This window comes from Vigna angularis, chromosome 9 (assembly GCF_016808095.1).
Source record: "Vigna angularis cultivar LongXiaoDou No.4 chromosome 9, ASM1680809v1, whole genome shotgun sequence".
In the NCBI taxonomy this organism is placed as follows: domain Eukaryota; kingdom Viridiplantae; phylum Streptophyta; class Magnoliopsida; order Fabales; family Fabaceae; genus Vigna; species Vigna angularis.
In genome coordinates, this window is record NC_068978.1 from 15,692,994 (window position 1) to 15,717,133 (window position 24,140).

A 24,140-nucleotide genomic window follows, 5' to 3' on the forward strand; every position below is an offset into this window, starting at 1 on the left:
AAATCTTTTTGTATTTTTCATTTGAGCTACCCCTTTTTATTTTTATAAATGGACAAATGTACCATGAAGGAAAAATGATGTATTTTTTGAAAGAAATCTTTTTGAATTTTTGAAATTTGTGTTTTTTTGCTTTTGTGAAGAAATGTACTATGAAGGGAAATGATGCAAGTTACTCAAAGAAATCTTTTTGTATTTTTCACATTATGCTACTTTTTGTTTTTATGAATGAAAAATGTGTTAGAAGTGGAAATTATGCAACTTACTGAAAAAAAATCTTTTTTGTATTTTTCTTATTTGTGCTACTTTTTTCAGAAATTGAGTTTAATGAAAAACAATCTATGACAAATGGACTCAATGCTCTAAAAAAATTTTCTTTCACTTATTACACTGAAAAGCAATAAAAATGCATTGAACTCCTTTTTTTCATCTTTCTATTTTTTTGTTTGAAATTCTCACTCATCCCTTCTTACTTTCTAAGACTATAAAAACCAGATCGAATTGAACTTGGAAGGAATTAGGCTTGAAGGAAGTTGTGCTTATCAGATGGGTTGGCCCAATGAATCAGATGGCTTGAGCTGTGCAACTCTGACATAGGAAAATGATAAAGAAAACACTTTTCATTTTTAATGTTTTATGGAACAAGCTAAAAGAAATTAATTTTTTATATTTTTCATTATCAAAGGATTTCAAACAACTAGGCTAAAGAAAAATTTTACAACACGACTCGATCCAATGGGCTAAGGAACTATTCTTGTTATTCTCATGACAAAAATCTTAAAATAGAGTTTGAATTCCTCAATTTTTCATCTTTTTTTTACCACCAACACATTTATACACAAGGGAAATTATGAATTTGAAAACACAAAACACACAGAAACATGCATTTTCCTCTATTTTCCAGAAATTCAGATGTACTAGGCTCAAGAGAAACCACACATGGCAACTCGGCCTAATGGGCTCGAAAACTGCTCATCTTTCATTCTCAATTTTTTAAACAAAGAATTCAAAGACTACAAATTGGTCAAATGTAGTAAAAAGAAAATGTTGAAAATTTGATATTTTGAAATCAAGTTTTTGATTGACTTTTATTTTACAAGACTACAAAGAAAACTGGGTCGAACTTGGGCTTGAAGCAAATTGAATTGAATGCAAACCGGTCTGAGCAAATTGAATTGAATTCAATACCAGTGCAACTCAAGGAATTGAAGAAATAATTTTTTATAGTTTTTGACAATTATGAAACACGATAAAGGAAATATTTTTTATTTTTTATTTTTTTGGAAAAATGAGACTAAGGAAAACCTTACACTAAAAACGAGCCCAATGGACTCAACAACTGTTATTTCTACTCTCACAATAACAACTCTTGAAAATGAATTCAATTCTCTCTTTTTTTAAAAAAATTCTCATAATGTAAACATTATACAAAAGAAAATTATAAAAACAACATATTTTATCACTTTTTTCAAAAAGTGGACTCCAGGAAAACCATACAAGCAATTGGGCTTAATGGGCTCGAGGACTGTTCTTTCTCTTTTCACTCTTTTTTTAATTTTTATATTTATTTGAAATGAAAAAGAAGAAGAAATAAAATCAAACAAAATGATGTGATGTGAAAATTATGAACATGCAACAAGAATTTTTTCAACATTTTTAGCTTTAGAAAAATTGGGTTTAAAGGAGCTCAATATGGAAACGAGGCACAATAATCCTGAAAGATATTCTTTCTCATCCAAAAGAAAAAAAATCTTGAATAATTCAAATTTTACATCACTTCTCATAATTTTTCTTGAAAATTTTCCCTTTTATTTATTTTTTTTATTTTTGTTTTATTATTATTATTATTTTTCAGTGAATTGGATCATCCAAAAAAAACTTCCATATTGGGCCAGACCGACTCAAGAAAAATTTGCCCGCTTTCACATTTTCTTTTTTACTATTTATTTATTTTTCTAACACCATAACTGCTATAGCCTTCTGTAGCAACAACCGAAACTATTTACACAGTAGAGTTTTCGCTTATAAAAGGAGACGAGGAACGCGTCGAGCGACATTTTCCTTTTGCAATCTGAACATGTTGAAGAGAGAATGGGAGAGAGAGAGAGAGAACACTTTTCTTCTGAGTTTCTGAGATGAGTGAGTGAGATCTGAGCGCCTTCTAGGTGAGCTTTCGCTTCTATGTTAATCAGTTTCTCATCCCTTCCTGTAAGTCTTCTTTCCCTCGATCTCTTCCTTTTCTTCTCTAGATTCATTCTTTACTTTATGCTTTTTGCCCCTTTTTTATATGCTTTTTCTTATCTCTTATGCTCTTTACTCACACTCTTCTTATCTACTCTTGTTATTTTTCTTGCTCGCTCTTTCCTTACTCTTTAATCTTTTTATGTTATTTGCTTTCCTTTTGCTTCATCTTTTGTTTTCCTTTTTTGCATTTCGCTCTTATCTTTACTTTGTTCTTGCTTTTATCCACTTCTCTCTTCACCTTCTACATTTTCTTTTATTTTAACTTAAAATACACACTGTCGTACAAACACGGGGTATATAGGTTGAAAAAATGTTGTTAATCTCCCTTCATTTGAAGGTATGAAAGAGACATTCGGGTAAAACAACGCCATATACCCCACTTAAAAATGAAACTCAAAAGTGGAAAAACTCTTTATTTTATGAACAATTGACATTTTGGACTTAGATTTATTTAGGATCCATTACAAGGACCGTGAAACAGATCTACTCCTAGACCTCAAGACTAGACAAAGAACAAAATTAATTTAAAAGAAAAGACAACAATGGAAGAAGACACTTGACTATGAACATAATAAGTTTTATTATTTATTTATTTTTTTGCTTTTAGACTATTTACAAAAGAAAAATGAACCAGAACCTTGGAAAAAGAAAGGAGATAGAGTGATCAACCTATTAACGATAGCGGCCGACAGAGGACCGGGTTAAGATCATGACGAATATCTTCAACTATGGAGTCTCACACCCTACTCGAGCACAAATTTGTGAAATTACCGCGCGACTCAAGGATTATGGAGAAGTTGGGGAATACAATGTTCAATGTTGGTTTCAGAATCACGGAAACCGAGTGACACGTCTACACTTAGAGCTAGACCCTACTGGCACCATATACTCCCTCCTACCACAGTTCATGTATGGTAAGCTTATTTTGACCTCATCTCCCTTTTTATTACTTATTCTTTTTCTGACCTTTTCTTCTTTTCCCAGAGATCTTTCTTGGGTAACCATGAAAGGTCTAAAGCTCCTGAACCATTCTCCAGTTTCGATTATACTTGATGAAGAAAAAGAGGTCAATCAACCCCTACCATTTCGCACCAGAGCTCCCTCAATGGAGCTCTCCTTGAGACTACCACTACCCAATCAAGAGTCTCCTTGAGGAGATTTTATTTTAATGTTTTTTTTATGTTTCTGTTGGCCATAAGTGGCCAAAGTCCGAACAAGGGATGTAATATGCACACTAAGTTTGTTTGAATTTTTTGTTTGTCTATTTTTTTTATTGATGTTTTTATCGACGACTTGTGGCCAAACTTGAACGAAGTCTGTAATATGTACTTTGATGCTTGTTTTATTTTGTGATTTTTTTTGTTTGTTTGGTGTTTTTTTTGTGAAATTTCAAACGTATCAATTATTGATTATATACAGGTTGTCAACCTACCAAACTCGAAAGTGTCATTAGGAGGCACGACTTTTGAAGATCTGACCTTCATTTTTCCCTTTTTATTGGTTTTATGCTTTTTGTTTTTTTTTCTTTTGTATTTGTCTTTGTCGACCACTTGAGGCCTTTATTTGTAATAATTCAAATGCTACAAAAGAAAATGTATATTTTTTTAGTTTTTTTTTTTATGTACATGTTCATAAATCCACATGAATTAGTTTACACATTAGTTTTGCAATCTCGGTTCATGGAATTATTCTCAATTTTTTATCTCTTTTGTTTTACTTGGTTCAAAAGAAAAACACTTAATTTATCATTGAGTTTGAAACAACATTTGAATGACATGTATGAAATTGTTCAAGATTTTTTTAAAAAAAAATGCTTCGACGCTTGATGAATTAACAAAAATGAACATGAATTTGCCCCAATCTAAAACAAACTTATGTGCCCGAAGACTCAAAGTTAACCAGTATGAACTCATGTTAAGACAAAGACATGAACATATGCCCCTAATGCCAAAGTGTTGATTAACTTTAAGATGAAAAACACACGCTTGACATGACCTGAATCGGGTGAAAATGGATAATGAGATTGACTCTTAATGACTGTTACTATGGACTTACAGGCAACCGATCGGTATTGGTCTATCAGCTTCTCAGCCGGTCGGTCTCGACAAGCCTCTTGTCGTTCGCTCTCGACAGTTGTTGAGCAGATTTAATGCACAAATAAATGTGGTAATGACTACCGTTAGACAATTAAGGTTTGCATTAATGACCATTAAGAGGTAAATTAATTGGTCAGATTCCTTTAAACTCTATAAATAAGAGTTTAGGCTTGAGGTACAGACACATTCAACTCATACTCCACTACGCCCTGTTTACGTCCTATAAGGATTTCAATATTTAATTGTAACAAATAGTTCATAAAACGACCCCTAACTTGAGCGTTGGAGTTCCTTTTGCAGGTACCTCCCCTCTTTTACAAAGAGGGTGACCGAGCGATCAAGACCAATAGGTCACCTTCAATAGTAGTCGCTCGGTGAACTTTAGTCTTGACCGCTCGGTCACCCTCTTTGTAAAAGAGGGAAGGTACCTGCAAAAAGGAACTCCAACGCTCAAGTTAGGGGTCGTTTTATGAACTATTTGTTACAATTAAATATTGAAATCCTTATAGGACGTAAACAGGGCGTAGTGGAGTATGAGTTGAATGTGTTCGTACCTCAAGCCTAAACACTTATTTATAGAGTTTAAAGGAATCTGACCAATTAATTTACCTCTTAATGGTCATTAATGCAAACCTTAATTGTCTAACGGTAGCCGTTACCACATTTATTTGTGCATTAAATCTGCTCAACAACTGTCGAGACCGAACGACAAGAGGCTTGCCGAGACCGACCGGCTGAGAAGCTGATAGACCAATACCGACCGGTTGCCTGTAAGTCCATAGTAACATAAGCCCCCCAAGTCCGAGTTAATCGTTCGGCTTTAGCCGAACGGTTAACTATAGGACTTATGAGTTTCAGGGAGGTTGTTCTCGTTGTATTGAGCAGATTGTTCTCTATGTGCTTCAAGTCGTTATATCCTTTTTAGGCTGAACGGTTTCATGTATTGAATCTGGCTGCATACTTGACAGTCCTTGTTATAAGAGCTTCCCAATTGATGAGAGTAAAAATCGTTCGGTTGAGAGGGATTTTTCTCTCGGTCTGACATCAACTTTGACGAGAGGGTTTTACCTCTCGGCCAAGAGGGTTTCATCACTTGGTCTTTAACTTCAACTTTGACGAGAGGGATTTACGTCTCGGCCGAGCGAGATTTACCTCTCGGCCGAGCGGGATTTACCGCTCGGCCTTTTTCTTCAATCTGGTCGAGAGGGCTTTACCTCTCAGCCAAGAGGGCCGAGCGGAATTTACCGCTCGGTCTTTTTCTTAAATCTGGTCGAGAGGGCTTTACCTCTCAGCCAAGAGAGCCGACCGGGATTTACCGCTCGGTCTTTTTCTTCAATCTGGACGAGAGGACTTTACCTCTCGGCCAAGAGGTAGGGCTTTACCTCTTGGTCTTTAACTTCAACTTTGATGAGGGGATTTACGTCTCGGCCGAGCGGGATTTACCGCTCGGTCTTTTGCTTCAATCTGAATGAGAAGACTTTACCTCTCGGCCAAGAGGGCTTTACCTCTTGGTCTTTAACTTCAACTTTGACGAGAGGGATTTACCTCTCGGCCGAGCGGGATTTACCGCTCGGTCTTTTTCTTCAATCTGGACGAGAGGACTTTACCTCTCGGCCAAGAGGCTTTACCTCTTTGTCTTTAACTTCAACTTTGACGAGAGGGATTTACCTCTCGGTCGAGCGGGATTTACCGCTTTGTCTTTTTCTTCAATCTAGACGAGAGGACTTTACCTCTCGACCAAGAGGTAGGGCTTTACCTCTTGGTCTTTAACTTCAACTTTGACGAGAGGGATTTACCTCTCGGCTGAGCGGGATTTATCGATGATCTTTTTCTTCAATCTGGACGAGAGGACTTTACCTCTCGGCCAAGAGGGGTTTACCTCTTGGTCTTTTACTTCAACTTTGACGAGAGGGATACTTACAGGCAACCGATCGGTATTGGTCTATCAGCTTCTCAGCCGGTCGGTCTCGGTAAGCCTCTTGTCGTTCGGTCTCGACAGTTGTTGAGCAAATTTAATGCACAAATAAATGTGGTAATGACTACCGTTAGACAATTAAGGTTTGCATTAATGACCATTAAGAGGTAAATTAATTGGTCAGATTCATTTAAACTCTATAAATAAGAGTTTAGGTTTGAGCTACGGACATTCAACTCATACTCCACTACGCCCTCTTTACGTCCTATAAGGATTTCAATATTTAATTGTAACATATAGTTCATAAAACGACGCCTAACTTGAGCGGTCGAGTTCCTTTTGCAGGTACCTCCCCTCTTTTACAAAGAGGGTGACCTGGAAGCAGACAAACGGAGCGCACTAGTCGAAGGTTAGTGTCTCGGTCTCACAATCCCTACCGAAACAATGACCATTAAAAAAAATGGATAACACATGTTAACAGGAGACTGAATCGGGATTAGACACACAAGGGTTATCGAAAAAATGAGACATGTTAATGGATGAAGGTTTAGGTTTTGTTAAGATATGGGCTGAATGACAAACACAGTTTGGACAAGGTTCGGGTTTAGACGCGAATGATGGGCAAAGCTTGACATGGTTTGGGTTAAGTCAAACAAGGTTTAGACTCACAGTGGATCATGGTTTGGGCTTCACACCGGGTTCAAGAGGGTTTAAAAATAAAAGAAAACATTCGTGAACCTAAGACATGAATGATGTGGAGATGTATGACACATACAGCGGGTGACAAAGGAAAAACACGGAGTACGAATGAGAGAAAAATGCCCCTAACGTGATGAATGGACTACGAATTTTGAGGGATTGAAATATGCTGATCATTATATAAAACAACCCAAAAGTTGCTCTGCAAGCAAATCTCTTAACACCAATATATTTTTTTAAAATTTTTATTTCTGATAGAAACTTATTAGCATATTTAAATATTTTCCTTTAAATTAAAACTTTTAGAAAACTAACGACCAATCTTTAATGTATGCAAACTTTATTGAACTTGTAAAACAACTAAGGTACTAAAATGGTTTGATAATTACTTGGAACAAGGATGTGTGGACAATGTTTCATCTACAATATGCTTCGTCTTCTTCATTCATTTTCATTTTAAAACATTTCATTTCTTACTCTTCTTTTTTTTTGGCAATTTTCTTAATTTTATTACATAAATTAGATGCAAAAAGCATACCAACCTTCAAGAAAAAGTAATCCTTTTTCAGAGCAATTTGAAAGATTTATTTTTTAATTTTTTAATTTTTGACCCAAACTGGATTACAAAAAGATGATATAATTTTTACAAGCAAAGAAACGTGTTCACAATCATCTCAAATTATCATCATTTATTGTCCAGATGTCTTAGTATAAATGAAAAAAACAAAATTCAAATGCAACAAATTGAACTCACAAATTGTTTTAAGAAATGTTGAAAGATTTATTTTTTTTTTACATTTTTTTAGAATAAAATGGGTACCAAAAGATGATACACCCCTTCTTTATTTTTTATGAAGAAATGTAATGTAAAGTGAAAATGATGATACTTGTTGAAAGAAATCTTTTTTGTATTTTTCAAATTTGGGTTTAGGAGGTTAAACAAAAAATGAGTTCAATTGGGCTAAACAAAATGTCGCAATGAATATTAAAAATGAGTTTAAAATTTTCTCTCTTTTTTTTAATTTTTTTTAATAATTTTTTTATTGGATATATAGATCACTCATATGAATGAAATTGACCATTAATCCGAAAATATTAAAAAAACAAATTTATGCACATGTTATGAAATTTTTAATTACAATACAAAAAGAATCCAAAATTAAGTGTATGCTAAATGTTTTTACAAAAAAAAAATGAGAAAATTATGAGTTTGACAAAGTGTTAAAATAAATCTTTTTACATTTTTTGTCATTCTTTTAAGAAATTTTGAGGAACGGTAACAAGAAAATGAAAAATAATTAAGTATGAATTTAATTATTATTTATTTATTCTTATTTATTACGTTTTTTTTCTTCACTTTTCTTTTTTTTATTTTATTATTATTTTTTAAAAAAAACATGACACATTCATTGTAAAATACAAAGAAAAAGTAAAACAAACTATACAAATAATATCCCTTTTGTACCTTATCAAAGGTTCGGTACTCAAAGTTCTAAGGTCGAATACCTGCACTCACAAGGGTAGCTCCCTAATACTTAAAGATCAAGGTCACCAGAGCTATGACTCTCTTCACCGCATCTTCACAACAGTCAGAGTAATCAACTAGGTGTGAAGACAAAAATGAGGAGAACAGATTCTGGCTGGAGTTCTCACGATAGCCAAACAAGAAGTACATCACAGAGTGACACCGCTACACAACCCCTCTAATTCTAATTTACGCTCAAACTCGAGTATAGGGCCCCACTCATGATATTCATAATGTGTTTGTGAAGGGAGAATATGAAACATATCTAAAACAACACCAGCAAAAATGACCAGAAGGTTCCAAAGATATGTAAAACATGTCGTCTACCCTAGAGTTCAATATTCAATAATTATAAAAGAAGTACATTCATGTAATAAAAAAATACACACATGCAATTATTTAAAGTAGAAAGACATACATACAATTATTCCAAATATTAAAAAAAACACGATAATATACATGCCCAATGAGAAAAGGGGAAAGAAAAACATAAAGAAAACCACATCAATTTTGTATATTTAATTAAATGGCTTGACTCTCTTAAAATTGGTCCCCAATGGAGTCGCCATCTGTCGCAATCGGGATCGCGACGGGAGACACGGCGAAACTCTTGAAAAATAATACAAAGTTTTTGAAAATCAGAGTTTGGAGTCGTCACCATAGTTTATTTTGGAAAACTACGGAAAACCCATAAAAATAAGGCTTAGTTTACGAAAACAAGAGATTATGGATCCAGGATTCGATTACGCGTAGGGAAGGTATTAACACCCTACAACGCCTGCTCAAAAGAAGTACCTTTAATTAAATGTGCAAAGATGATGTGGTTTTCAAAATGTCATTTTCCCCAATGCAAGACAATACAAATGAAAGAAAAATATTTTTTTATTTTTAGGAAGTCCGACAAGGATTGACCTTGCTCATACGTATTCTCATGTGAGAAATCAGGATACGTAGTTCTTTTGGAAAATTTTGGATTTTTGGGAGGTGAACCTCACAAGGATTAACCTTGCTCCTATATATCTCCACTCTTGATGGAGAATCAAAGATCACGTAGTTCTGGCAAGATTAAATGCATGAAAATTTAATATTTTTAAGCTTTTTGGAGATTTTACATTTTTTTTGGTATTTTGATATAATATTTAGATTTTGCATAATGAGCACTAGGCTGATGCATACGATCGCACGAGTACTCAGACAAATTTTTGTTTATTTTTATTATTTTGCGTATTGAGCACTAGGCTGATGCGTACGATCGCACGAGTACTCATATGACTTCTTTGTTTATTTTTTATATTTTGAGTAATGAGTATTAGACGGATGTGTACGATTGCACGAGTACTCATACTGCTATTTATATAATATATATTTTTTAAAGTTTTATATATTTTTGTCATTTTCTTATTTGTTTTTATTTTAAGGAAGATATATGAGTTGAAAGATCTGTCATAAAAATGTAAAAAAAAAAAAAGCATAAGATAAAAAAAATGTGGTAGAAAACAAGATAAATTTATAAACTAAAAAAATGATCAAAATGCATATATAAATAGAATGGGAAGAATATGTGTACCTTGTTGAAGATTTGAAGGAGATGGAAGGTGAAGAAGATGATCTTGGAGTAGAAATGTGGTGTAAGAGAAGAATGAAGTAGAATTTTGGGATGAATATTGTGTAATGGTGTGTGTGTGTAATGGAGTGAAGAGAATATAGGTATTTATAGGGTTAAGGATGGAGAAAGTGTTAAATAAAATATATTTTTTTAAAAAATGAGTGGAAAAATAAAAAAAAATTAAGGTGGAAAGTAAGTAAAAGAAATAATATAAAAAGTGGGTGGAGTGGAGAAAGTGGGTGAAATAAAATATAGTGAATAGTAAAAGTTAATCTGAAAAATAAGTGAAAACAATAATATAAAAAATGGGTGGAGAAAGTAGGTGAAATAAAATTAGTGAATAGTAAAAGTTAATGTGAAAAATAAATGAAAGAAATAATATAAAAAGTGGGTGGAGAAAATAGGGAAAATAAAATATATTAAATAATAAAAGTTAATGTGAAAAATAAGTGAGAGAAATAATATAAAAAGTAGGTGGAGAAATTAGATGAAATAAAATATAATAAAAAAAGTAAGTGAAAAAATTAGATTATTTTGGAAATAGTAAATGAGGTGGAGAAATTAGATGAAATAAACATATAAAAAATGTAATAGTAAAAGAAAAGATAGATAATGTGAAGAGTGAGGTGTGACAAGAAAAATAAGTGACGAAGAAGTAAAAAAAGTTTGAATTATTTTGGAACATTGGGATAATAAGGGTTTAAAAGTTAATTTGAAAGTAAAAACACTAAAATAAATAGTATTTTTTGTTTTTTTATTTTTTTATTTGGGTGTTGACCGTTTTTATATGCAAACTTCTTTTTCATTATTTCTTCTAAGTAAAAGCTTTGTTTCTTTACAGGATTATTACCCAGAGAGTATTTGAAATTAACTTTTACTTTTTATTAAAGATAGATAAAATGGGTATGTGAAAGCATCACTGAACTGATAAGGGTCCTAGGTGTTGGTTGGCCTGGACTCTAACAACCTTTCACAAAACAAAGACAAGGTTTTTGCCTAAAATCATCTTCCATTCACTCACTCACTGTTCACATGATTTGTTCTTCCTTGAACTCTTAGAACATCCTCGTTTTCAATGGAAATCAATTCTCTAACACTCCCCTCTTCTCGTATGTCCATTCTGCTGAAGGATTCTCCCAGTGGAGCTCCTCAACAACAGAACAAGGTTTTCCACTTTTTATCACTTCATTAAGAATTCTGTTATTAATGTTATAATTGTTATTTTATCCAAGCATGCACTTAGTTGCCCATATTTAGTACAAGCCCATATGCTTTTGACTTGCATTTGATCTTGATTTTTCCTCTGTGCTGTTTTAATAGGGACCAAATTCATCTGTGTCTGCTCTTTGAATTTGAGTTTAATTTTTAAGTATCCTCACACTTAACCAATTAAAAATTAGAATGGGTATTTGTTTAGAAAATTGTTGTAAAAGTCGACAAATCTATTTTACGTACCCGTTTCTGATATTAAAAAAACAGTCTTTATATGAGCTATTTACTCTTGAATTTATAAAATCTTCAGTTTTTTTCATATATGCTCAAGTCAACCAATTAAGAATCACTTTATGTATGGCTTTTAAATTAATTATTATAAAGTTAGTTATGTAGAAATCTATAATTGGAAGAGAGGCTTTTTAGTGTTTTCCAGCATTTTATATATTTTGGGATGGGCGTTGAACAGATAATCTGGAGGAGGAATAAAAAAAGAGCTTTTGATGGTACACACAGCAGTGTAGATAGCCCTTCATTGGTTCAAAACAATAGTAGGAAAATAATGTTTCCTCAATCCGATGGGGTTTTTCATGATTCCAAAGTTGATGTTTATATGCCAAAACAGACTTCTTTGTGTGTTTTGATGCTACATTACACAGAAAATGGTCTCTTTCCTCAAGCACAGACTACATGGGAGCAGCTCCTATATAGTTCTTTTGTACCTTCTTTTGAATTTATTTCAAGACTATTTGATGCTTATGCAAAACATGGAAAATTCGATGAAGTGGTCAATATTCTACGCTATGTGGATATGAGGAATTTCAGTATATTACCTAATGTTTACTCGTTGGCTATTTCTTGTTTTGGAAGAGAAGGACAGCTTGAGTTAATGGAAGATATGGCAAAGGAAATGGCTTCAAGAGGTGTTCATATCTCTTCTAAAACTGCTAATGCTTTTGTTTTGTATTATAGTATTTTTGGTTCTTTGAAAGACATGGAGAATGCTTATGGCCGCCTAAAGAAATCGAGATTTATGATAGAGAGGGAAGTGATTCGGGCAATGGCCTCTGCATATACAAGGGACAGACAATTCTATGAATTGGGTGAGTTCCTAAGAGATGTTGGTCTAGGTAGGAAAGATGTCGGAAATCTTCTATGGAACCTTTTGTTACTTTCTTATGCTGCAAATTTCAAGATGAAAAGCTTGCAGAAAGAATTTCTGCAAATGTTGGAATCCGGGTTCCGTCCTGATATTACAACCTTTAATATTCGTGCTTTAGCCTTCTCAAGAATGGCTTTGTTCTGGGATCTTCACCTTAGCATTGAACATATGGAACGTGAGAAGGTCATTCCTGATCTAGTGACTTTTGGGTGTGTAGTTGATGCATACTTGGAGAGAAGGCTTGGAAGGAACTTGGACTTTGTTCTAAACAAAATGAACGCGGATGATTCTCCAATGTTGTTAACAGATCGGTTTGTGTATGAGGCCTTAGGTAAAGGGGACTTTCAAATGAGTTCTGAAGCATTTTTGGAGTTTAAAACACAAAGGAAATGGACTTACCGTGCTTTGATACAAAAGTATCTCAAGAAACATTACAGAAGGAACCAGATATTTTGGAACTACTAACTAATTGCTGGATATTTAGGTCCACTCAAGTTCTAGCCAACTGGGATACTCTTACTGAATTGTTCTCTGGTAAAACAAAGAGCTAACTATCTGTCTCTGCATTTCTTTTTCATAGAATTTTAGTCTTACACATAGACCTTGGTTCTATACAGACATTCACTATGCAGTTAACTTGAATCAAACTTTTACATATGGTGGATGCATTTGAGGGATCAGAGTTAAGGTGGAAACAGCGTGTTGTAAAGCGTACTGTGATGCATACAATGGAACATTAGAAGCATCCTATCTTGAAGAAAGCTTGGAGGAACTGAAACTTGGTAAGAATGATTATTGCTTAACAAAGTTGTACATTCTCCACGTGATCAACTCTTATACTACGAGATTGCTTGTCCCGGCATACATATTTTATTTCTTAATAGATTACGTATTTCACATCTTATTGTTAATAGATATAAAATCTGTTAGTTTTTTTTGGCCTTGTAACTCGTTAAGTTGTTATGGAAACATACTCAACATAGATTTTGTCAATCTTTCTTTTACCCTGATTAACCTTAGTGATGTTATCTCAACATACTTGAGGTCGGAATAGTAGCTTTGTTTGTGGAATGAAAATGAAGTTCCAAAGACAAACTCTCGTATTCCAAAGGAATGGAAAAGTGGTTCCAAAGCCAAATCCTCATTCTTCTTATATTTCAACTGGAATACTTGTTCTGATGCACCCATTAGTCTCACATCAATTGTGTTGAGACCAATGACAATTTAAATATATTTTTCTTTTTCGATCTTTCGAGTGCCTTTTAGGACAAAACTACTACCGGACTTTTGATTCTAAAGCAAATAATATTTTAGATGTGATGATTGATCTTAACGATGTTATCTTAATGGATTTGAGGTTATCTCAAGATTTTTTACACTTCTAGTGCAATTTTAGGCAAAAATTACGACAAGGATTTTGAATTCATTATGAGTCATAGACTAAGTCATGTGTCAACCAAACGACTTCACCCTTGAAATTGTGTCCAAGTCGCATGACTTTGGGTTAAATTTATGAAAAGTAGAAGTCATGTTCGAGTAGCATGACTTTGGCTTAATTTGAATAGTATTGAAGTCGTGTACATTCATGATGACTTCCAATGTTCCTCTTGATTGAATTCCATGTATTGTTGCTAATAAAGAAGTTGTGCTTAGTGCTCATGAATTCAATTGGGTTTTGTAAATTAGAAATCGTGCTTAAGGGGCATGACTTTTGTGAAAAAAAAATGTGAAGCAGTCGTGAACGACTCTGACAACTTTAGCTTTGGTATTTTTTTTTTAAATTTATTGGTACGTGGTGTTAGGTTGGTGTATGAGTAATTAATTTAGTTATTAAATTAATGTTTATTGTTGAAGAAATTTAATTTATGTAATTTTAAAGTGAATAAAAGTTGATAAACAAAGAAAATAGTAAAATTGAAAAAAATACTATTCTACTAAAATTGATAGAATAAAATTTATATTGAATAATGCTTTCATACATTTATCTACGACTATCAGTCCCACATGTAAGTTTTCTTCTTAGTCTCCTTGGTCGTCTTTGATCTTGTTATTTGGAATGAGTTGTTGTTTACGTCACTATTCAGTTTCAGAAAATTGAACAATATCTAGTGATATTTGAAAAGGCATTCTTGGGGCATAAAAAGACATTGGTAAAGAACTTGGATTATACAAAAGTGGTAGTGTCATGGTGGAGGTGGAAAACATATGTGATGGTCTTGCAACAAAGGTTGAGTGAGGTGGAAAAATCGTGTAAAAGAGACTTGTTTGTATAGGGAGTAAGATGGGATGTTAGGTCGATGGTTCACATATCCTAACATATTAGTTTGGTCCCAACTAGATTGACTGAAAGATTAATGTGGATGATAAAGAAAATCCGAAGAAGACCCAACATGGCGTATAGGAGGTTGAAGAGGCTCATGTGGGATATCATACTGTTACATAAATAATGGTTTAGTTAAGATCAACAAATATGGTTCATAACAAAATAATTAAATAAAAATAAGTTGATCTTGTTGTCGAAATATTTAGAGAATGTGATATGTAGCATATAGTGTGGTTGTACCACTACATATATGGTGTATAAATGGCCATTTCTGTTCAACGAAGTTCCTTGAATGACACGATTATTTTGATTATTTCACATTGTTATCCATCGTTCTTGGTAGTCTGGCAAATATCTACCATTTCTTCCTCTCATATCGTCTTTATGTGTCTGATCGAGGTTTATTGGCTTGAACGAAATATTTTGTCTAGACCTAAATTGTCGCACTATCCAATTGGCATATTGAAATTCAACTATTGTAGACCAAATTAGAGGAATTGTTGTCGAACATATGAGAGATATCAATAATAATTAACCAACTTACTCCATCATGCCTATAAGGAGTCCACAAAATTGTAACCAAGTGGATTAAAATGTATTTAATATGAAAAATAAATTAAAAAGAAAATAAAATGATATGTTACTTGTATTATGTAGTACTTGTTTAGTAAGTAATTAATCAAAAGTCCGACAAAATTGACTAATTGTAGTAGAACTTTTTATGGTTATATGAGTCGTCTGAGACCACCAAACATAAACATAGTTGCATATTTTCAATGAAGTGAATATAATTCTGTTAACAAGTATATTTTCAAAGAGTTCACATGAAAAGAAAATTATACCTTTATGCTAAGGGGAAACTAACGCTTGGAGCAATATCTTCATTACTTAAATACTCAGTTGGTGAAGATATGCATGCAATTCTTTTCTAAGCCTAAAACTACAAAAGAAGCATGTTTCCTCTTATATTGTCTTGATTAAAGTTAACTTTGTGATCTAGTGAACGATACATACATGCCAAGACTACAAAACTCTAACTAAAGTTGGACATAGAGTTCAAGTTTGTTAGTAGTAATAAATACATTAAATGTATCCTACTAGCAAATGTATTTGGCATTAATAAACTTCTATTCAACATTAAGATGTGTGCTCATACATGTTGAGCAATAATAACATTTGTTATGTCATCCGACAATTCTTGGAATATATTATTTAACCAAGATAGTTTAACTGTATGTCCTATTATTGTCGATTGAGGTGGTACATTTCCCAACCATTATTGGTGACAAGTCATAAGGAGAACTCCACTTGTGATTCCTGTAACACTCCTTTTAGGATGTCACATGTAGTTTGTAAACATTCATTAACTTAAGAAAATACAACCTTTGATACCATTATGAAATGGTGAACTTTAAAAACTTTATTTAATTATCATGAAGGAAATTAAAACCATGCATAAATAAACATTATTTTGATTAGGAAACTTAAGATATTGTTCGAAAATTATATTTTAAAATAAATAATCGTCTCAAATACATTTAGAAAATTTCCATAAGATTTTCTCACGAGTCTCCTCACTATAAACATCACTAGTATCATTTATAACACCATTTGCTCCTATATAACTACATGAGTTATACGATCATCGTACAAACACAAACAAACAAAAGTGAGCTAACCAGAAAACAATACAAGATAACATACAATAAACTATATTTACCCACATTGCTAAAAAAACATTAATTTTAAACCATGAAGTTAAACCACATTCGCCACCAAGTAATACCAACAATATGTTATTTTCTCGTAATCTACCATCACATAAACTTGCTTACCAAAGTCAGGTAGTCTAAGTCATCATATCTTGCTTACTAAAGCATCATGCACCAAAACCTGCTTTCTCTGCTTCCTAAAAGTCTGATGAGTAAAATCTCTATATGCTTACCAAAGACTCACTGATAGAACACTATACTCAGCTCAAGCCAAAGCCTTATGGGCGAAACAACCCTCCTCTCCCCTGACTTACCAAAGCCTCAAGCAGAAAAGAACAACACTCGAACCTCCTCCTTTTCCTCAGCTTACCAAAGCTTCAAGTGAAAAGGTACAAAACCCGATTTTACAAGTTATGGAAAGAAGGCATAATAAACAAACTCATCTTTCAATACCATATTAAGATAATGAGTCACATCAATAAGCACAACTAAAAACCAACAACACAACATTGTTAAAACATAACATCGATTAACCAACCATACAACTTGGCAACAAAACATAATAATACGACCAACAAGACATACAATTCCACAATCATCACAAACAACTCAACTAACATCACAAACAACATGACACTATATAAAATAGCATGACAACATACTCAAACAACAAAGAATCATACAAAATAGCATGAAAACATATAGTAACACATTGGCAATGCATTCCAACATCACAACATCATGTGAAAACACTACGACAACGTAAAACATCACAATCATACTAAATAACATTTGTAACAATTATGTATTTTCAAACAAATAAAGTAAAATAAAATAATACATCTAGTTTTTTTATAAAATCTAAACATTTTCCCATATACAGTAATTTATTTATTTTTAAATTCTTTGCACCAATCCATCTACTAACATTTCCCATTTTAATAACCACAAGTATTGTCAAGTTCACCTATATGAATAAAAACAATATTGAAATAAATTAGAAACTTAATTTGGTGATTACGTACTAATCACAATAATTTTCACCTACCCTACTAATCATACCACTATGTTATATTATAGCTCTTTAATATCTTTTCAATTCCTAAACTTATCTAATTCTTCTTATCAAAGTGTCTAATTTCACCTAGTCCATATCAAAACTTTTCTTTCAAATTTCAAGGGTTGTCTTGAGTATCCAAATTGTCATTTTATATATAATATTTTGTAAAACAAAATTGCAACTTTCATAAATACTATATATTATAATTATAATAGTATTAGAATTGCATAAAATATAACACTCTCTTCAAAACGTCACGTATAATAAATTAACTTAAGAAAAAAATGACTTATGATACCATCACAAAATAATGAAACATTAAAAATTTGATTTCATTATCGTGAAAATAATTAAAACCATTCAAAAATAACAAATAATCCAATTACATATTATGATAATGTTCAAAAATTTCCAAATTAAACTATATTATTATCTCAAATATATTTCAAGAATCCCCATGAGATTTTCTCCATGCATATCTTTGTTCTAAACAATACAATATATAATAAAAAAACGAGTTATACGATCATCATACAAACACAAACGAGTAAAGGTGAGTTAACCATAAAATAATATAAGATAATAAACCACAATCGTACTTACTTGCCCACACTATTTAAATCATTCATTCCAATCCATGAAATCACATCACATTCATGAAAAGCAATAATGCATTACCACCAAGTGATACTAAACAACATCACACGAAACTACATCACTTTCAAGTGATACCAAACAATGTGTCATTCTCCCGTAACCTACTAACACACAACATGCTTAACAAAGCAGTCATGCTTATCAAAGAAACCTGGTTAGAGTCATCCTGCCTGTTTATCAAAGCATCCCAACCATAACCCGTTTCTCCTACTTCCCATAAGTCTTACAAGTGAAACCTTTGTTTGCTTACCAATTACTCATTAACAGAGCACTATACTCAGCTCAAGCCAAAGTCTTACGAACAAAACGCTTCTCCCTTTCCCTCGACTTACCAAAGTCTCAAGCGGAAAGGAAAAGAACTTGAACCTCTTTCTTTCCTGACTTACCAAAGCCTCAGGCAAAAAGACAAAACTCAGATTTATAAGTTACAGAAAAAATACATAGAAATCAAACTTGTCTCCCGTTAACAATTGAGATAGTGAGACAAAACAACCAACAAACAAAAAAAAAATAGCTTCATAACATAAACAAACAATTCAGCCACAACAAAAAATTAGCATGACAACACATCCATACAAAATAGCAAAATTTTGGACTCACACTGAATTAAACAACAACGACAACTTAATTTAAAATAGGAACAATAACTTAATTGTATGAAAAAAAAAACAAAACAACGTTGAATTGAGTCCAATAGGATGAGAACCCACGTGGACCAAGCATGCATCTCTAAAAAAAGACACACATCACGATCAATTAAGAAAGGGCCCAACGTGAGACAAGAGACATGCATTGCATAACCATAGATAATTGCTAATTGCCTAAAAGAAAAACCGTAAGTATCACGGAATGGAAGCAAACATCACAAAACCATTGCACCACTTGCACAAAAATAGTTTAAAGAAAATCAATGTCTGCATTGCACATAACAAGGACATGATGAGAGACATATAAATTGAAAACTGCACCGCATATAATAGGGAAAAATCTGAACCACTAATGAAGAAAATAGACGGAACTACACCATATATAATAGACCTACGCCTACACTATAATATAAACCTGCATCGAATATAAAATAAATCTGCACCTACCCTATACATCCATGTAAAGAGTAAGGGAATGAGTGACTTGCACTACAACTCAAAAGGAACAAAAAACTACACTATGCATGAATATGATTTTGTTGGAATTGATATCGCAGTGAAATGTTTAAGAGCATGTAAACAAACACAAAACCAAGAGGGGAGGGGTGGATTGGTTCTACTAAAAATTCTCGTATTCTCTTTTAAATTTTCTTCGAACAGATTAAAGTAAAGAGATTAAGGGATGAAGAAAATGACACAGAGGATTTTTGTACTAGTTTGAATCAAAAGATTATACGTCTAGTTGTTAATCAGTATAAAAGAGTGATTAACCTTTCACTAAATTCAGTTTGATGTTACAAGATGAATGAACAATTAAACAATAAGAAAACACCTTCTTTCGACACACGAGGGCATGAAGAGAAACTTGGTAGAGAACCGCTTGCACCTTTAGATACACTAAAAACAAGTGTCTCCTTCTTCAAGACCTTAATCAAGCAATCACTTAAACACAAGAGCTTCCTCAGACCCAATTATGTACTCTCAATAGTTTAGGTAACCTTCAAAAGGTTTGGGAGACTGCTATTCATAATGAAAAGGAAACTCCCAACTGCTAGATATAATCAATTATCAAGAGTAATAATTGATTATTTTAGACCATTATGGGTTTTGAAAAACGTGATAATCGATTATCCTCAGTGATAATCAATTATTGTCGAACCCTGGACAATTATAACTTTCAGAGATAATCGATTATTGCAGAGACAAAGCCTTTCTTAATTTTACTAATGATAATCGATTATCTCCATGAAATCAATTATTGCCGAGAGAAAACTATGCTTAAAAGAAGTTACATGACATCTAAATGATTACAATTAAAAGTTAAAGCCTAATACAATTGTTTCTACAAAGAATACTTTTAACAATGTATGTAGATATTTCTTCAAGTATTCAAGTGCATCATGATCAAAAAATCTCTTTAAAGCATCAATGCTTCTCATTGGTAATAAATTTAATGCATATATATATATATATATATATATATACTTTAATTATTTATGCCAAAACCATCTTATATATTCACGTATATATGTTTCATAGTGACATACAATTGTTTATTCAAATGAAAATAAACTAAGCCATGTTAAACCACAAAGATTATAAATATTTAGCAATAGAGCTTGACATTACAAATTGTTTGTCTTGTATGTGTTTGTCTCCTTCTTCTATAATAATAATAATCTTATCACCGTGAATAAATAAAGTGGATGATGAACAAACAATTAGAGTTAGGAAAATACTTTGGAAATATAAGTGATTAGTTTTGGTATAAAGCCTTTGTTAGTTTAGTATAATTATATAAATGTCATATTTTCACAGTCTTTTATTTTAATAGGACTATATTAGTATATTTTATATTCTGAATTATCTGTTTTGAATATTATTATTAAATATTTTACTTTATTAGTTTTATGTTCCTAAAATGAATGTTATCGTTTTTCATCAACATTATATATAACTTTCTAAACTTTAACTTCTATTTCTTAATAGATTATGAAAATGGTTAAAGGTAAATTTTAACTAAATTAATATTTTTTATATTTTATTCATATAGGTATATTTTATATTATAAAAAATTATATAAGATTTTAAATTATCTTTAATATCCTAAAAAATAATTAAATAGTTATTATTTAATCTAACATTAAAATAAATAACTTAATTTAAATTTATGTGTCAAAATAATTTTAAATATAAATATGGTAAATAAAAAACTACAATATACATAATACATATTATATATATATATATATATATATATATATATATATATATATATATATATATATATATATATATATACAAAAATTTGTTCTATTTATATGTAAGTATTATATATATAAAATGAAATATTTTTTTTCATATTAAACCTAACTAAGCTTTCTCTAGAAAATAAATTAAATTAATAAAATATAATAAATGGTAAGATAATAATATTATAATGTCCCAAATTTACTATGAGTATATTAGCTAGTATATTAATATATAAATAAATACCTATTATATATATATATATATATATATATATATGAGTTTTGTTAACTTATCTTTATATCAAATTTTAGTTGACAAAAAAAATTTTATTCAAAAAAAAACATTTTAAACAGAGGAGTATTTTAACAAGTTTTATTTTTAATTTAAAATAAAAAAATCAGAAATTATTTAAATATTCTTCACCTTAAAACTTAGAAATCCTAATATATGAGAGTATTTTTGTTAACTAAAATTTGATACAATTTAAGAGGTTACATTAGCAAACCTCATATATATATATATATATATATATATATATATATATATATATATATATATATATATATATATATATATATATATATATATATATATATATATATATATATATATATATAATAAACTGTAAACACATTATATTTATATCAACGTATCTAACTAATTATGTAAATTTACATAATATTACTATATTGTAATATATATTGTAATATTGAGTTGTATCCTTAATACCTAATCTACCTATTCTCAAAATGTTAAATTTTTCTAGCAACTTTAAAAAAATTTAGCCACCACTAGAATAAAATTTGAGCTATAAAACACAATTTAGAACTTGTTTGGGAAGCAAGTTACTGATATTCAATTTGAAAACACCTATTTTTAAAAAATTTAAAAGAAATTACAATGAATCCAATTATACAACATTTCTTAGAAATCATTTAAATCCTCGTCTTAGCAAAAAGTAAATTCCAAATAACTTATTAAAACCATTCCAATTAACTTATTAAAATCATATTAAATATTATTATAAACTTTAACATTTTAATTATGTTAAACTTTCAAAACCTAATTGATCAGTCCATATTTATATCTATATTTATGTTTTAAAATTTAAATTTTTAATGAGATTCCTGTATTTAAATAGTTGATTTAAAGTAAATTTGTAACAATTAGATTTATTGGGTTTGAGAAATCAATATGCTTAAAATGTGATTTTTAAGTGCATAAATTATGTCGAATATTCTAATATTTATTTGTGTAACTGAAGATATAATTTTATTCATTTAAAGGGCAATTAGAGGAAATTTAAAGGGTTTTTCTATAATTTTGAAAGATTAAGAAGGACATAAATGAAATTTCAGAGACAATTCAATTAATATTTAAAGATAATTAATTTAATTTGAAAATATCAACAAGAAATATCTATCAAATATTCTTAAAAATTGATTAAGTCAGTTAAATATTTGAAATATATAAGATATAAGATAAAAGATCTTATCAACCGAATATTCCGAGTCAAGACCCAATCAAACTTATATAAAGAGACCTAGAGAGGAAAAAATCATAACTCATTCATTCGCTCAAATTCCTCCACTAGAAGCAATCATCCACCACTCCTCTCACTTTTATTTTACCATGTATTCTACTCCATCCATGGAAGACTAAGCTTCTAGGGCTATTCCACTGTAATTTCATTATGGATCTTGAGGTTAAGTTGAATTAATGTATTTGTTTCTTTTGATTATTGATTTGAGTTATGTTTCTTCTATTCCTTTCATCTCTCAATCAAGTTATAAATAATGATTTTTGCATCATAAGGTGTTTGAATCTACATGCATATTGATCATATGAGTTCAAGGATTTCTATGTTTGATTGAGAATGTAGTTTGAGAATGTAGTTTGATTGAATTTAGGAACTTTCATTTGATTAAACATGTTTTTGCTACTAATTATAAGAATGTACTTTGATTTCTAGTAAGAATTTAAACTATAATTAATTGAAAATTTACTTTGATTAATTAACTTTTCATTTGGTTAGGAGATTTAAGAATATACATGATTAAACACAATAGGATTGGATTGAAAATGTACTTTGGTTGAATTAAATATGAATAATCTAGAAATGTCTTGCATTTGATTGAGAATCTACTTTGGTTAATTGTATGATCGCTCTCAAGTTAATTAAGAATGTAATTTAATTAATTTGATACCCCGAACAATAATCAATTGAACAATGATTTGTGGAAAACCGATGATGAATCTATCTTGAAAAATAGTGTAATTAGCCTATTTCATTATAATTGTTTCTAAGTTTCTCATTTGTTTTTCAATTAAACTCACGACATTCTTCAACATTAAATTCATTAGGATAATTTTTCATTCTTATTTTTAAAGCGTTCCACAACATTTACTAACCTTTTGAGGGTCTTCATAAGAGTCAAGAATTGAAAAACAATTTCGTATTCGTTGGGAAACAACTCAGGGTTACTTTAACCCTATATACTTTCTTGACTACTAACTTGGCAATACCGAAGTTGTCTTATAAAGTAGCATTAATTTGATAGCTTTAACGACAACGTATCAAATTTGGCGCCGTTGTCGGGGAATACAGTTAGTATTTTAAATATTTTGATTCTTATTTTTATTTATTTTCTCCTAACGCTTATACATTTAATTTAATTTGAGTTCTTTTGTAGTCTTTAGTTATTCTTATTGTTAGCAAAATCTTTGTTCTTGTTTTAATTAAGAATTTCTCTTGAGAAGTATTTGAGGCTAGTTTGAAAATACCCTGGTTAGGAAGGACTTGATATTTAAGTTGTTCATTGTTGAAGGGAGTAAGACTTTGTTAGGTCCTCTCTGAAGAAAGAGAGGAAGGGAGTAAGACTTTGTTGGGTCCACTCCTAGAAAAGAGAGGTGCATCACAATGGACCACTTAATTACCAAGTCTTTCCTAGTCAGAGAGTATTTTCAAACTAGCCTCAAATACTTCTAAAAACAATTCTTAATTAAAACAAGAACAAAGATTTTGCTAACAA

General features: G+C 31.1%; 1 protein-coding gene across 2 annotated transcripts; it reads left to right on the forward strand.

The window, feature by feature from the left end:
- Positions 1 to 11,013: 11,013 nt before the first annotated feature.
- On the forward strand, positions 11,014 to 13,470 carry LOC108346919 (pentatricopeptide repeat-containing protein At3g42630). 2 transcript variants are annotated; one of them, XR_001833822.2, is made up of 3 exons: positions 11,014 to 11,247; positions 11,764 to 12,990; positions 13,074 to 13,470. XR_001833822.2 is itself a non-coding variant. In XM_017585987.2 (2 exons), exons 1-2 carry the CDS (start codon positions 11,158 to 11,160, stop codon positions 12,919 to 12,921), a joined length of 1,248 nt encoding a protein of 415 aa, XP_017441476.1. In that variant the 5' UTR covers positions 11,014 to 11,157; the 3' UTR covers positions 12,922 to 13,470. The 2 variants fall into 2 exon arrangements, 1 of the variants encoding a protein (XP_017441476.1); XM_017585987.2 differs by having other exon boundaries at positions 11,764 to 13,470.
- Positions 13,471 to 24,140: the final 10,670 nt, after the last annotated feature.

What these genes read in the sequence shown, in the direction of transcription:
- LOC108346919 (XM_017585987.2), top strand. Translation starts at nt 11,158, where the DNA reads ATGGAAATCAATTCTCTAACACTCCCCTCTTCTCGTATGTCCATTCTG. An exon ending in CTCCTCAACAACAGAACAAG is followed by an intron (nt 11,248 to 11,763) that starts GTTTTCCACTTT and finishes GGCGTTGAACAG; the next exon opens with ATAATCTGGAGGAGGAATAA.